Source organism: Somniosus microcephalus, chromosome 8 (genome assembly GCF_052327205.1).
Source record: "Somniosus microcephalus isolate GS21.2 chromosome 8, FLI_Smic_1.0, whole genome shotgun sequence".
Taxonomy (NCBI): domain Eukaryota; kingdom Metazoa; phylum Chordata; class Chondrichthyes; order Squaliformes; family Somniosidae; genus Somniosus; species Somniosus microcephalus.
The window spans coordinates 32825007-32841526 of record NC_140994.1 but is presented as its reverse complement, the minus strand read 5'-3'; the positions used below and the strand labels follow the sequence as shown (position 1 = coordinate 32841526).

Genomic DNA, 16520 nt, shown 5'->3' with positions numbered 1-16520 from the left:
ACAGTCAATCCAACAACTTACATCGCTGATGTTGTAGGCATTGATTCTTGCTCGCTTGAAATCAGGATGGTCGGGTGGTATTGTGCATCTATGCATAGACTGTGCATATCTAGATCTGTACAACCTCTGCAAAGGAATGCACCATTACATTAGATCTTATTTATAAATGCAAGTCTTTCTTCTTTTCTTTCATTTTAAACTCGTAATTTTCTTTTTGGTATTCTCCCAATAGAAAGCGCAGTTGTCATTAACACATAGTTGAGTGAGAAAAATCAAAGCAAACAGATTTGTACTTGATAAAAATTGACCAAATACATATTAAATAAATTCACAAGATTTCAAGGCACATACTGTAAAATTACAGCAGTTTTTGTTGCTTCTCTTGACCGATGTAAGATACCAGTAACTGAAAATTCAATGATCTTACTTTCTACTGATTATATCTAGACAGCTCAGCACTGAATGTGAGTCAGAAGATACCATTATATAGACAGTTAGCAGGATAAATGCAGTGACCAGTACTTTAAAGGTACAACAGAGCAGTAGTGATACCCGCCCTCCTGTATGCTTCAAACATGGACCATGTACAGCAGGCACCTCAAAGCACTGGAGAGGTACCACCAACGCTGCCTCCGCAAGATCCTGCAAAATCATTGGCAGGATAGGCGCACCAACATCAGTGTTCTCGCTCAGGCCAACATCCCCAGCATCGAAGCTTTGACCACGCTCGATCAGATCCGATGGACGGGCCACATCGTCCACATGCCCGATACAAGACTCCCAAAACAAGCGCTCTACTCGGAGCTCCGGCACAGCAAGAGAGCCCCAGGTGGGCAGAGGAAACACTTCAAGGACACCCTCAAAGCCTCCTTGAAAAAGTGCAACATCCCCACCAACACCTGGGAATCCCTGGCCCAAGACCGCTCAAAGTGGAGGAGAAGCATCCAGGAAGGCGCCGAACACCTTGAGTCGCTTCGCCGGGAGCAAGCGGAAGCCAAGCGCAAACAGCGGAAGGAGCGCACGCCAACCCAAGCACCCCACCCACCCGCCCCTTCAACCACTGTTTGCCCCACCTGTGACAGAGACTGTAGGTCCCGCATTGGACTCATCAGTCACCTGAGAACTCATTTTTAGTGTGGAAGCAAGTCATCCTCAGTTCCGAGGGACTGCCTAAGAAGAAGAAGGTACAACAAAGTTGTTTATTATAATGTTGTATAATTGTTGCAAATATTCACTATTTCTGGAGGTAAATAGCAAATATTTGGAACCATTTATCCTAATATGTATGTTTATTATGGAGTAGACTCATTGTTAACTCACATTAACACTTTGAGTATAGAATCATTTTGTAGCTCTCAAAATATAAAAATTTTATGTTATTTCAACGAGACAAATAAACCTGGGAAATGCATAAGCGTGATGCAATTGGACTGTTCTTTTGCCTAAAAAAAGTGCAAGTAACTGGCTAAGGGGCTAATAGAGCTCTGGATACAACAGAACCAATACTCAGCATTGCAACCATTAGAACTGGTCATAGCTTAATAACTAAATTACCTAGTGAATGGAAACTACTTGTAGTCAAGATCTAAGTTTTTAGGGATGTTTTAATGTATTTTCCAGATAGTTGGTCAGCACTTTAATGAAGTAGAATTGACAGGGGTGGATCCTACGTGCAATAAAGGTTTCTAAACCTTCCTGAATAGCAACAAGTAGTCATCAATAACTCATCTATTACCTAGAGGACACATATAACTTATTCCAATGATTAAGTCTATATTTCAAATTAACTAATGACTAGTTACAGTGACAGCGGATTCCCTCCAACAACCATTTAACTATTACAAGTAGCCACTGCTATCCACACTAATAAACATGTCCAATTTGATCCTAATTTAGCATGCACAATACCTAGGTAGCCTGAATCAACAGAATCGATCTTTAGGAAGCTATAGGCTAGATGTAGACTAACAGGACCAAATTCCATCAGTACCAATTAGGAAGAGCTGGAGTACAATGCAATGCACCTCCAATCTAAGATCAACTTGCAGACCTGATGATTGCTTCAGACTCATTACTGTACCACCGTACTATGCAGTACGACTCATAGTCCAGGCTTGTGCCATGGGAGAGAGAGTTTTTGCTTAGTTGGTTTGTAATTTTTCATATAACTGCTTGAGGACAGGAGCATTGAAGGGATAATTATTACTAGGCCACTGGCAGCATCGAATCTGACAATGCATGCTTGCTCTCCCTCAGTCCTGCTCCCTCACTCCTTTAGGCTAAGTCAGTGAATAGACCAAATTTACGATAGATTTCTATCTGCTTTCAATACTACATTCAAAGGAAGAGGAGGTGGATGGCATGTTCCCTGAATTAATTAATGCACTTTCATCAAGCTACATTTACTTATTTTGGTGCAGAAATACTATTGCAGATCTGATGGGGAAATTGGGATATAGCACTAATACATTATTGCCACATGAAAGGATACTTCAAAGCTCTCCCTTAACATACATCGCTGCATTGCAGGTAGCTTGTCTTGGCATGGATGATATCTGCAGAGTCAATCACACTTGTAAACTTCAAGGTGTCAGGATGCTGTCTGTACTTTTTCTGCAGAACAAAGAAATTGAAAATTTAATTAAGTACACTGTAGAAAATAAAAAAATTACAAAGTGCGTAACGGATTCAGACACTCTTCCCCATCTCTGTTCCAAAAATGTCACTTCTATTCAAGAATGTTTATAATGTTGTGTCTTCACATATATTTATTATAAATCCATTCACAAAATTACATTCCAGAAGGTCTCTTAGCAATACTACCAAACTGCAAAGGTTTCATTGTAATTTCACCAAATTATCCCCTTGTCTCCTCCAGCCCCACAACCATCCAAGATATCTGCGCCTCTAATTCTGGCCTCTTGAGCATCCCCGATTTTCATCGCTTCACCACTGGCGGCCATGCCTTCAGCTGCCAAAGATGAGCGGGTTAGGTTGATTGGCCATGATAAAAAAAATAAAAAAAATTGACCCTTAGTGTTAGTGGGGGGATTAAATACGTGGGGTTACGGGGTTACGGGGATAGGGCTTGGGTGGGATGGCTGTCGGTGTAGGGACCGGGTGCTAGGGTTTGGATGATCAGCCATGATCTCGTTGAATGGCGGAGCAGGCTCGAAGGGCCGAATGGCCTACTCCTGCTCCTATCTGTTGTGTATGTAATATGTGTGCTACTTTGAACCTATGGACAGGACTGCACTACTTGTTGGGCGTAGTGATACGCAGTACCACTCCTGGCCATAGGGGTATAAATAGTACTGTGGGTACTGATCTCCCCTCAGTTCCCGCCTGTGGGCATGAAGTAAAGACCTACGTATAGTCCCTACCTCCAACCAGTAAAGACCTGTTTTATTGTTACTGATTAAGTCTGAGTATTAATTACTTGAACAACTCACAGATTTAACACTATCTTCTATGTTTCTATGCCAAGGCCCTAAGCTCTGGAATTCCCTCCCTAAACCTCTCCGTCTCTCTACCTCTCTTTCTTCCTTTAAGACGCTCTTTAAAACCTACCCACCTGCCCTAAGATCTCCTTATGTGGCTCAGTGTCAAATTTTGTTTTAGAATGCTCCTGTGAAGCACCTTGGAACATTTTACTAAGCTAAAGGAGCTATATAAATACATGTTGTTGTTGTTGTAAGTTAGGCAAATATCCTGCTATGGCTTACAAAGTATAGTTCAGCATTTATTCTATCATGATTCATTGTCTGTTTAAGACAAAGCCAGCCGGGATTTTCCGCTTTGGCAGAAATTTAGCATAACGTTGGTAATGGTGGACTCCGCACCCACCTAACCTAATCTCTGCTGAACCTGGCAAATTTTCTGAGGTCAGCCTAATTTGTAGGGGGTGATGACGATGAGTAGGGAGGGAGCCTGCAGAACAGTCCCTTGGCCAATTTCCCTCTCCCGCCTGCCCCAGGTCTGCCTGAAATCAGGCCGAAAGCCAGCAGAAAGTCAGGGCTAACTTGTCTTGGAAAAAGTCATTTCAAAGAATCTTCAATGGCATGACTGATAAAAATATTACCTCACTGATAAGTTCACCAGCTTTCTTCACTGCCTCAATCTGTGGGGAGCCCTGTGTCATCCACGCAACACCCTTCAGGAAGTTTAGATCAGACTTGTATTGTATCTGTATGAAAACGAGATAGAAGTATGGCTTAAGTTACGGCCAAGCCTGAAATATAAATGGCAACAGTTTCAGAAAGCAAACCAGGAGCAATTCACCAGCGGCCTAAAAAAACCAGAATGATTATTGTGCATATTCAAGTAAGGTTTAAGCAGAGCAAATATGTTGACACATTATGAGAATCATGATTAAAAGGTACTATTAAAAGAATACTCATAAGAATATAAAAAAGTGTGGAATAAAAACAAAATATTGAGTGCATTGTCAATTCCTTCCACAGGCCATGTTATAATCCATCCCATCATGAGCTCTGTCCCACCTATTTAATATCTTAAGGGAAAGTTCTAATCAAGCAAAACTCCAGAATATTTATCTGTTCCCACATCTCCAAATTCAAGAGATTTGGATAAGTATCAGCAAATTCAAGGGAGAGCTGGAAGAACCTGGAAAATGGGCAGTAAATCCAAGACTAAAACTGTCAAAATCAACCCAGTTTCCACTTTTTAAAATCATATTTGGGGTGAAATTGGTCAACACCAGTAGCGCAAAACGGGTTGATAGCAAAATCGGCAGCCCGATTTACTTGAGAAATATGGCAATTTGTGTTAAAATTCAGTTTGTTGGTTTACCTCGCTCTGCTGATTATAGGCTTTCTTTGCCAATTGCATCTTCATATCATCTGGTAGCACTGTATACGAATGAATCAACTTCTTGTAACCCAAGTCACTGGCCAAAGCCTGGGCATTCCGAGCATGCACCAGATTCACCATGTCCATTGATAAGTGGAACTGAGTTCTGCTGTCTTGCGATTCTTTCTTGTACAGCTTTTCGCTCTGTAACTTGCCAACTTGCATGCAGTGCAGCATCTTGGGGTCATCCAAAATGCTTCTAGCACCAATATGTTTTCCCTTCTCCCTCACAAAGGCATTCTTGTATTGATACTGAAAAAAAATTAAATATCATTATTCAAAGATTCTCGTCACCCTAACATCTTTCCACTATTATTGGTGGGAAGAGACAGCACTTGTTATAATTAAGGCGGGGTTTTAAGCTTTTTCTACTCAAGTGCTTTTTTTTTTAACCATAAAGTTTAAAATAATTAGAATCATTATTTTAGGCAATAGTTTTACTGCAATAAGCCATCATCTTTATTATCAGGGTGGTGTTTCTACTATGCTTCATGCCATCCAGCAGTATTGTATGTAATCTACTCTTAATTCAATGTTATTAATTCAAATTATCTGATAATTCAAATGTTTTAAGTACTTTGCTATATTAGTTATATTACTTAATTCACATTATTGGATAATTCAATTATTTTAGCACAAAATGTGACTGAATTATCATTAGTAGACTATTTATATATGAATCAACATCATAGAACCTGAGTGTCAGCTGTGGCTCAGCCTCTGAGTCAGAAGGTTGTGGGTTCAAGTCCCACTCCAGAGACTTGAGCACAAAAATCGAGGCTGACACTCCAGTGTGTTAAACCGGATGAGACGTTAAACTGTTAAACCCGTCTGCTCTCTCAGGTGGACGTAAAAGATCCCATGGCACTATTTCGAAGAAGAGCAGGGGAGTTATCCCCAGTGTCCTGGCCAATATTTATCCCCTCAATCAACATCACTAAAATAGATTATCTGTTCACTGTCACATTGCTGCTTGTGGGAGCTTGCTGTGCGCAAATTGGCTGCTGCGTTTCCCACATTACAACAGTGACTACACTCCAAAAAGTACTTCATTGGTTGCAAAGTGCTTTGGGGCGTCCACTGGTCGTGAACGGCGCTACAGAAACGCTAGTCTTTCCTTCACTGGCCAAAGAAGAAAATGCCAGTAATGACGTAACATTTCTTGGACACCATTATTCTCACCGGCAAAAACATTTACAGCCTGCATTTTCAAAGATGAAAATTTAGAAGCACTAAATGCAGTGAGTATGGAGGCTCTTTATTCTTGAAGATGCATGATTATAATACATACGGCCTGATTGATGCAGAGTGTGGCAGTGGGCCTGTTTTAAAAGAATGGAACACACTTGTGTGGTCAGATGGGGCTTTAATCTCTAGTTAGTTTAAGTGATGTGGACGGTCATTTTGTCCATAGTGGCTGATACCTTTTTGAGCAAAAATGGACAGATGTTTTTAAAATGTGGCAATGGTCTCTTTAAAACATAGGGATTAAACTGGCCTATTTTATCACCGGTAAATATGATTTTGTTCTTGAATTATTTGTTGAAAAACTCATTCTTAACAGCATTCTGCATTTTCCTATGAATTGCAGCAACCTTAATCCATTCACCCTACTTGTGGGTTCATTAAAAGTTTAAGCTAAGAAAATTAACAAATGCACATCGCTGAATTAGTACATGAAAGATATAAATGGCCCAGATTTTGCAGTAAAAAATAACGGTGAGGCTATCATTGCTCACTATTATTAAAGAGTAAATCGGACAGCAACTTCCAGCGCCCGCACATGCGCAGTTAAACGCGGAAATCAGGAAGTTGCTGTCCAAGTTGCCCTACTCCTCCAGAAGCTTTGCTATAACAGTATCTTGCCAAGAGACTCGGCAATGAAACACATGGAACGGCGTGAAGTTGCGGTACTTACATGATAAATACCCACTAATATCTCCAGAAAAAGTTAGGGCTTGTCCATTCCAGTATAAGTAAATTTTAACAGTGTGATAAGTCTTAATTACTGCTAAACAACCGCTCTGGCATTGAAAACTAACTTTTACGAGTATGGAGTCATATTCCTTCTATTTTAATTTTCGTTGGAGATTTTGAAAAATAAAAAAAGTTAAATACATTTTCTAACTTTTTTTTCTGTCTCGATTATCTCTCTCACTCTTAATCCCATCTTTCTTTCCCTCTCTTTATTTCACTTTCTGTACATGATTTGGCATTGAATTAACTATTCTAGCTGACAATTCCTGGTTCAGACTGTGCGCCTCATTAAGAATTCTTCAATCTGGTTGGTTATGGAGATACACAGTTGCTTGCTCTGGTCAGAGGTCCCAGGTCCCCTGTAGAGGGCTCTGCATCAAAATGGATTTCTAATCACAGCAAGTTCCAGTGCAAAAGCCCATAGAGAGTCTGAGGGGAGTGTAAGTGTAATGAACAGCTGGCGCCGTATATTCACCGCTGACCGCAAATTCTGGACTCATTATTTTTCTGTAGCAGTGCTACTTATATTTTACACCACTGCTCCCAAGCACAGAATTAATACAACAAATATTCAAATTATTACAGTAACACTACGTAACTGTAACTGCCAAGGTGGAAACTGATTGTTAGACATGATAAATTGTCTATGCCATGGTAACTGTGAAAAAAGCAAACTCTCCATCTCTCGTCAAATTTGTGTTTAAGATGTCAGCTGTTGAACTATTTAAAATATTTTGCCTCAGTTCAATGGGAGCATAACTGGGAGAGAGTTCCAACTGCTGGCCGCTCATCTCTCGCCTGAAAAATGGGCGCCCGACAGTTGGAAGTCTGGTGGGGACCTTGTGCACCCATTTGCCCGCCTGAATCAACTCTCAGGCAGGCCTTTAAGTGGGCGCACGGCACTCCTGGCCAAAACAGGCAAGAGGCTGTTCAGATATGCAAATTAGAGTGGTACGCCTGTTGTGGGACCCCAATTGCAACTCTCAAGAAGAAACGGGCAAAGCATTAATGGCACAAGCCAGTCACACTTTCTTCAGGCTTGGAAGGGACCACTACAGACCTCTCCCAGAAGGTAACTGTTATAAATCTCATCAGTCATCAAGAAACTACTCGTGAAATAATGCTGGACGGCCAGCTGGTGGCGCCGTCCAAGGAGTATAAATACTCGGGCATCGGCCCCAGCTTGCCAGGGACATTTTGTAAGACAAGGAACTAGTGAAGTACAACTAGACCTCCATGTTCTGAAACAAGTTGATTAAGGCCTTGCTTTATGCTTAAGCCAAGTGCGTAGTGAGTTTTATTACGTCAGTAACTTTTAATTTTTTTTTTTTTTTTTTTTAAAGGCGGCTAGGAGGAGCAAGAATGCTCCTGCAGGCCCCAGAAAAATCTTTTGGCCCGGTGCTGGCCTGTGCCGACACCCTCCCCTCACTTCCAACAGGCCTGACCCGCTGCCCTCTGCCTGCAGTAACTGCCCGATTTTGCTCCTGTACAGACCGGTGAGTTGCAACGGAGTTTGGCAGCTCACTGAAAAAATGTTAACGAGGCCCGAACCTGAAAGTGGCTTGGGCCTCTTGAATGCCACATTGGGTGGACACCCTGGGCGCACTGCTGATATCGTGCCCGCTTGGCGCCCAACCTGAAAGTCTCCCCCAACTGTTTCTTGATTGTAATTGGTCACAAATGCAGATTATGTAATTGCTTTATCCATGAGAAACTAATGAGATTTCCTCTTACATCACTTGCTATTTCCCTGGATGCTTTTGCACTCTGGAAGGGAATGGCTTCAAGTGTCAGTTTGTATCCTAGAGCTCGTTGGTTGAGCCATGACTGTTTGTACATCACCTGCAGAGAAGCACACAATAGGAATTTAACATTGGTCATATTTTAAAAAATGGAACTTAAAAGGAATCAGTCCAATACTGAAGAGAATTTTACCTCACTGAAATTTGCTGAATTAATTTTTGCCTGAATGTACTCAGGTGAACCAACAATTGGAGTATAATGATGTCTGGCATCTTCCCCTGCAGCTTTGTACAGACGCTGAAAGACAAATAATCCAAATATTCACCTGTACACCGTGTTGATCCTTTATCTAGCAATATTCACTAAACATGACTATTTAAAGTTCAATGGCAGACAATTAGCACATGGGATCCGGGAGTAAGCACAGCCAGTTCCAGTCCAGGGAGAGGAGGGATGGCTGTGAGGATTCAGCAGTTAATGACAATAAAAAGGATGGCAGCCACTAGGGCTTAGGGGAGGGCATATAACTGTACTTAACCAAGGCAATGTCTTTAGAAATCAAATACTAAACTTCACCCTTATACTGTTGGTCAGATACATTGGAGGATTAAGCTCCAGAAAACTAGTGAAAACTGCTGGCCTTAATCTACTGCATAAACAAATTAACGTTTATTATATATTAAAATAGGTAGGTGGGTCTCCAAATTCCATGCAATATTTGTTATGCCTTTATGCCTCTGTGAGGTAACATTATGTGACAGCCTCCACTTACCTAACTGGGTGGCCTGTGAATGAAATCTGAATTGTTTGTGCCAGTTCTGATGCCAACTTGACAAAGATAAGAATTACTCTTATCTTTTTTCTTTTGCATTTTATCCCTTGTTAATCTTCCTTTTATAAAATCGCTTTTAATGAATTTTCCAACTTCAGCTACTCTTGGAACCTGCAGCCACTTTCCCTCTCACAGTCACTCCCTTACAGCGCTGTTCCTAACTTTGAGTCTGGCCTTTATTTCCATGGGCTCGTCTAAACATGCACACCAAAGGACCATCTAAATTTCATTCCTGCACCTCCCAGACACTGAATGGGCCGCATATTGCTATTTCTTCACGGGTAGATTTTCGAGCTGCTCTCTGCCCCGATATACATCTTTTGGCCTCCTAGAACTGCTCTCTGCCCCAATATTTTTCCCAGCTGCTTGGTCCAATCTCAGCCCAATACTCTGTATCCATCCTCCCTCCCCCAAGAAAAACTTGTTTCTGCTCACTGATTTGGGTCAATGATGCTCTGCTAATGTACAGCTCATTCTCAGACTGTTGCTGCCGCCAGTGCTGTCTAGAGCCAGAGAGAGAGAAAGAGATGTAACAGGAGAAATACAGATTCAAGGACAAGAAAAAGAGGTATTCAGGGAACTATGGTACAGACGGGGGGGGAGGCGGGGGGGACAGAAAGAGAGAGATTCTGGACAACAAAGAAATAGACATTGGAGCCCAAAGAGAGAGATTTAAAGGGCAAAGAGAGATCGGAAAGCCAAATAGACTAAAGAGAGAGATTAAAGGAACAGAGAGATTGGGCGGGGGGGGGGGGGGGGGGGGAGGGGCGGTCAGAGGGAAATCAGCAGGAGAGCGATTGCCAGCTCAGAGACAGAGAAAGGTTAGGAAAACAAAAACAGAGAGAGAAAATGGGGAGAGAGAGAGATGGGGATAGAAAGGAATGGTTGCAGAGAGAGAGATTGTTGGGCATAGAGAAATTCAAGAGATGTGAGGGTTTTCGATGGACAGAGAGTATTAGGGGAACAAAGACAGATCGCGTAGACACAAAAAGAGGCTGAATTGGGGGGGTCAGAGAGATAAAGAGAAGCACAAGGAGGAAAAAAGCGATTGCTGCACAGAGAAAAAGAAACACTTGGGGATAAAGACAGAAAGCGATTGCAGTGAAAGACAAACAGATCAGAGAAAGATCAGGGTACAGACAGAAAGGGTTCGGGGACACAGACAAAAAGCCTAGGAGAACGGCGCAATCAGGAGACAGATGCAGAAATTGGAGGACAGAGAGAAAAACATCTGGAAGATATGGAAAGCAACGCATCAGGAAGAGAAATCGGGCCACAAGGACACAGAAACTTGCAGAGACTGAGACAAGTCACAAACAGAAACATAAAAAGAGACACAGTGACAGAGAAATACACAGAGAAGGAGATTCACGTATTACAAAAAAAACAAGATTTCTAAAGGAGAGCACATATCTTCAAGGAGCAGTGACAGAGTCCATCGACACAATAAACAACAATTATCAGGTGAGCAGAGGTCTTACTATGAGCAAAACCACAGTAGATCAACTGATATTTATTATTAAAAGTCATGCGTATGACGTGCACTTCCTGTCCACAAACTTTATTTCCTGTGCCAATTTTTTGTCCCATTCTCTAGGCCTCCGTCCACAAGGCTCTTAGACCCTCCTCTCCCTCCAATACTGCCAGAGATCAGTAACCCTCAATACTGCCAGGCTCTGGTTCCTCCAATGCTCCAAAAGCTCCTCCTCAGTGCTGCTGTATCCCAGCACCACCACCAATACCATCCCCCACTCTAAGATCCCAGTACCCACTCTGTGTTCACAAGCACCTAGACCATAATCCCAATGCACCCTAATCCCAGAACCGCCCTCAATACTCTCAGATCCCAGGAGACCCCAATGTTCATAAACCCCCAACTGCAGTGTTCACAGAACCCTGAGAACCACCCCCGCTCCCAGTGTACCCAGACCTGGATACCAACCTTAAAACGCTGCTAGACAATGAGAGCTCAGCCTACCACTGCCAGATCCCAGGTCTCTTTACCAGTTTTCCCCGATTGTAGGGGCAACCCCAATGCTGATAAATCAATGAGTCAGTGTCTCAGGTAATATCATTTGGCATAACACCCCAATTCTTATAAAACCCCCCGACTCATCCATGAGTAATGACATGGGTAAAGATATGAGTTATTGAATCTAACCAGTTGTTGCTGTGCATTGCTACTTTGGAAGGCAGTCAATGCTTTAGTGGGCAGTCATGGAAGGCCCTGTGAGTTTCACTAGGCTAGCATTTGGCACAGTGAGATTCTGTTCAATTCACCCATTAGCATACCTCATTGGCAATGATGTTACTGAATTTTGCATGAGTCAAATCAGGCGAATCCGTCACCTGTGTAAACCTTAGTGAAGATGGATGTTGTCGATATTTTTTCTGTGAAAGATACAGTAGAAAGTAATCATTTATTCCATTTTAACCATTGTCTAATTCCATTCTCTCCCACTAGATCAGCCACTACAGGAGCTATCAGTTATTACTTGACCATCATTTCAGAAAATACAAATATTTATTATAATTATCCACATAAAATAATAATAGTTTTGCAGCAATTAATAAAATAAATATTGGGGCCCAAAACTTGGCCAGAACCCAGATACGCCGCTCTCGGCCTACTCTAGGAGTTACCACTGGGACTTGTAAGTGGTAGAACCTCCATCCAACCCATATAAGGCCAATGATGCTAAGGAGTGGAGTTAGGGTGGGGCAAGAGCCAAGGCTGGGGATTCCCAAGGCCAAGAGTTTCCCTGCCTGTCAGAAGCCTGGCATATGACTAGAGGCTGGTATGCCCAGTGAGAGCAGAGTACCGGCCTCCAGAAGGGCCTGAAGGGTGAGATTTTTTTTTAACGTTTCTATTAGTCCCCTTACTCATGTGGTCTAGGTGTGGAGATGCCGGAGTTGGACTGGGGTGGACAAATGTAAGAAATCACACAACACCAGGTTATAGTCCAACAGCTTTATTTGAAATCACAAGCTTTCGGAGCGCTGCTCCTTCTTCAGGTGAAGTGGAGAAATGCATAAAGACACAGCTTATATAGTCAGAGAATCATGTCAGATGTTTACAGGTAACCTTTCCAACTGCCATTTATCGCACCTCGGCAGGGAGATAATCACAGCAGTCAAAGGTGTGAATGGTGTCCAAACCCCCCTGACTGACCTGTTTGGACACCATTCACACCTTTGACTGCTGTGATTATCTCCCTGCCGAGGTGCGATAAATGGCAGTTGGAAAGGTTACCTGTAAACATCTGACATGATTCTCTGACTATATAAGCTGTGTCTTTATGCATTTCTCCACTTCACCTGAAGAAGGAGCAGCGCTCCGAAAGCTTGTGATTTCAAATAAAGCTGTTGGACTATAACCTGGTGTTGTGTGATTTCTTACATGTGGTCTAGGAGAAGGGTCTGTATGAGCATTGACGCCCGCCCCCAAACCGCCACCTAAAAGGTAGCCAGGCACTGAAAGAAAGAAAGACTTGCATTTATATAGCGCCTTTCACGACCACCGGATGTCTCAAAGCGCTTTACAGCCAATGAAGTACTTTTGGAGTGTAGTCACTGTTGTAATGTGGGAAACGCAGCAGCCAATCTGCACACAGCAAGCTCCCACAAACAGCAATGTGACAATGACCAGATAATCTGTTTTTAGTGATGTTGATTGAGGGATAAGTGTTGGCCAGGACACTGGGGATAACTCCCCTGCTCTTCTTCAAATAGTGACACGGGATCTTTTACATCCACCTGAGAGAGCAGGCAGGGCCTCAGTTTAACATCTCATCCGAAAGATGGCACCTCTGACAGTGCAGCACTCCCTCAGCACTGCACTGGAGTGTCAGCCCTAGACTTGAACCCACAACCTTCTGACTCAGAGGTGAGGGTGCTACCTACTGAGCCACAGCTGACACTGTAATAAAGTGTCCAGCAGCATCAGGGAGGCTTGTTTAAATCACACAATTGTGAGTTACAGTATACAGTTTATGATCAGACACACCAATAAATCAGTGTCACTTCTACTTCACACCGTATCTGTGGTTACATTGTGGCAGAGCCACTGAGGGACTCTGAACAACTGTACATAATTCCCTTTAACGATGTGTTAGCTACAGACTAAATCTGTACCATTGTATATACTGTTTGCATGTACAGTGCGCGGTCCCTTTAAACGCGCGGGCAAACGCGATGACGTCATGCCGCTAATCACGTGATCACCCAAACGCGGGAAAAATGTGATGATGTCATGACGCCATCCACGGGACCGCCCAGGCAGTCCTCGTGGCGCCTCCGACCTGTTAAGACCTGTATTCATAGTTCTCTTGCATCAATCTGTTTAAACTCGTTAGTTTGACATTAAAAACCTTTTTGATTGATTGCCTGCGTCAAGCTCAATCTCTAGATAGGAATTTGGCCATTCCTACAACATCTTTATATTTCATGTAGTGCAAACAGAACAGGCCTCCAACTCAACATCAAAAAAGCCCCCACCTCACTGATGAGGGCAGTTGCTCGCTTCATTCCTTCAATCCCCAAAGCCCCTGTTGAAATCCAAGCCACTCCTCTCATGAAATTCAGGTCAGATCTGTACCGGTTCTATTAAAATACAGCACATTATTAAAAGATAATTATCACAGTGCATTATTAAAGGCGCATTCACTAAAAGTTAGGATGACTAATAATCAAGCGTCAATAGTTTTCAAACTGTTCTACATTTTGAACAAAAGCGCTGTTTGAGGGTGCCTTTACGCTGCAGCTACTGGTCTGAGCGCAGTGAGTGCGCTGGGGGTGATTCTGTGACCCAGTGGCCTCTCCTCGGGGAATTGGAATATCACGAGCTGAGCGAGCCCCGGTCCTCGCTGGGACAACTGAATCGCCCCTTACACCCATAGGTGGCAAATAAATATGAGAATTAATCCATTTACCTATTTGTTATTCTTCCATTTATTTTGTGCATCTCTATGAAGTTTTCCATATTTCTAGATACAATATTCTTTTGTGTCTGAAGAAATTATTCAGTAAGTGTTTAACAAAAGGCGTTAGTAAATCGTGAACAGGATGATACTGAAAACTGTAAAAGGTACAGAACAACCTCCTCCCATCTTGGCACTCAGCCACATAGACCCAGAAGGTCGGAGGTTAAAATTCCCAGCCATTGCTTGGTTAGCTGATCCCAACTAGAGCAATGTCTGGGCTGCTTCAATTAGCCTCAGTATCCCTGGATGATGGAGGTGAAAAATCAGCAAGGTTTCCAGCTCTCGATCACTATCCATTGGCCCCTAAAGAAAGTACATGTGCGTAGACATAAAGTTAGCACTGAAGTGGTCTCAACTTCCAATGCCCTCCCTGATGAAATGGCACACATGTGAAAAAGAATACCTAGGCGATGTAACCAGGGGACAGCGAACACCCATGGAACTGCACCACAGCTTGAACCAGAAGAGGAGGGTGAAAATGGGAGAAAATCAGAAAAGAAAACACAGAACTGTCAGTGTACGCTTACCTCACTCTGTAGATCATAGGCTCGCTTTGCCCACTGCACCTTCAAGTCATCGGGTAGTGTCGTGTAATGATGGATGATATGTTTGTAGTTTTGGTCACTGGCTAAAGTTTGGGCTTTCTTAGCATGTACAAGGTTCACCATATCCAAGGGTAGATGGAAATTAGTCTTTGTCTCCTCAAAATCCTTCCTGTACGTCAGCTAGTTTGAAGGCAACAAGCAATAGTAACATCTCATTAAAAACTTTTAATGAAAGGTATATTTGTTACCCAAAATAATGCTAGATAGTTAATCACATAAAGCCTATTTATTCTGCTATATTAAGAATACCATGGCCATGATATTCTTTTCCACAGAGCCTATGGAACGTTTATTTCTTAGGTACTATGGAAAGGAAAAGAGGGAGGAGACCCATTATGTCAGGTCTTCACCCCCTTTCTGTTGCCCTGGGAACACTGGGGGTTCCCCAAAGAGGCAGATCAGGACCTGGGCCTGCAATAGGGGCAGGTGATGTGTTCACATGTAAACTAGGCAGGATGGGCAGTACCCAGCCCTTCTGCCCCATTCTTCTCTTCCTCCAATCGAAGGATGCCCAGACACAGAAGAAGCTAGTGGTGGGCCTTGAAACTGTGACTCCCTGAGATCGGAGGGTCTGAGGGGGCCAGGTGGTAAAGGAAGGGAGGCCGGAAATATTCAATAATGTATATTGAAAATAAATCGGTACATCTACAGCATAAATGATGTGTCTAACATGGCATTATTACCGATGAGGTTGCGCTCAATAGAAAGATATAAAAATTATTATGCTTAGTATTCAGTTTTGGAAAGTTAACTTATGGTCAGTGATGGTGTCTCACATGGTATCAGATTAAAGTCACATAGTTAACTCCATGACTTCCTTCAACATCAGGCAAATGTGATCAAAATGGCTTCTAATTTTTTTTCTAAAGCAAACATGGAAATCCAATACGCCAACCTTAAATATGAAAAGTGATCCCTTCCACATCTTGTATTCTGCTTTGTACTACACAATACTGACGATACAACGCTGCATGGCCTCCCCCCACAGGTCTCAGTATCAACTACATGATATGCAGGCGGACTGCACTATACATTTGATGAAAAGTATATGAATTCAAAACACTTGTAAATTCTTTTCCTACATACATCACTGCTGAGTTTGGCTGCATGGACAGAATGAGAAATGTTCAGATCATCCTCCAGTTTTTGTGTTCCAACCATCTGACCTCTTGTCTTCTCAAATGCTTCTTTGTATTTGTACTGTGATGGAAAACACATGTTAGGAGCCAAAAGTCAAGGAAATGCTACAACAATGTAGAGTAAAGATTGTAGAAATGCTTCATTTTCTTAAAAGGATGTCCTGAAATCCTGCCGTAAGATACTAGCATACAAACAATAAACATGGAAGTCTGAAATTCCTGTCACCGTTATTTTAACAGAGGCATTAAAGCATTAAAATAAATAAGCTAATGCTGCGGTAAAATAATTGAAAGAGGAATTCCAACCAATACATGAAACATTTCAAAACTAATATCCCACAGCAGAATTTACGGCCACTGTACTTAAAAA

General features: G+C 42.4%; 1 protein-coding gene across 6 annotated transcripts in view; it reads right to left on the bottom strand.

The window, feature by feature from the left end:
* Positions 1-16520, bottom strand: part of nrap (nebulin-related anchoring protein) — a 106258-nt gene that overhangs the window by 11234 nt on the left and 78504 nt on the right. For all 6 annotated transcript variants that reach the window (XM_085994469.1, XM_085994470.1, XM_085994473.1 and 3 more), the window contains 10 exons: positions 16098-16211; positions 14934-15131; positions 13922-14026; positions 11717-11815; positions 8785-8889; positions 8584-8691; positions 4813-5124; positions 4082-4186; positions 2515-2613; positions 22-126 (listed from right to left, as the gene is read on the bottom strand). In XM_085994469.1, coding sequence (XP_085850595.1) covers positions 22-126; positions 2515-2613; positions 4082-4186; positions 4813-5124; positions 8584-8691; positions 8785-8889; positions 11717-11815; positions 13922-14026; positions 14934-15131; positions 16098-16211 — 1350 coding nt within the window. The remainder of the gene's footprint in view (positions 1-21; positions 127-2514; positions 2614-4081; positions 4187-4812; positions 5125-8583; positions 8692-8784; positions 8890-11716; positions 11816-13921; positions 14027-14933; positions 15132-16097; positions 16212-16520) is intronic.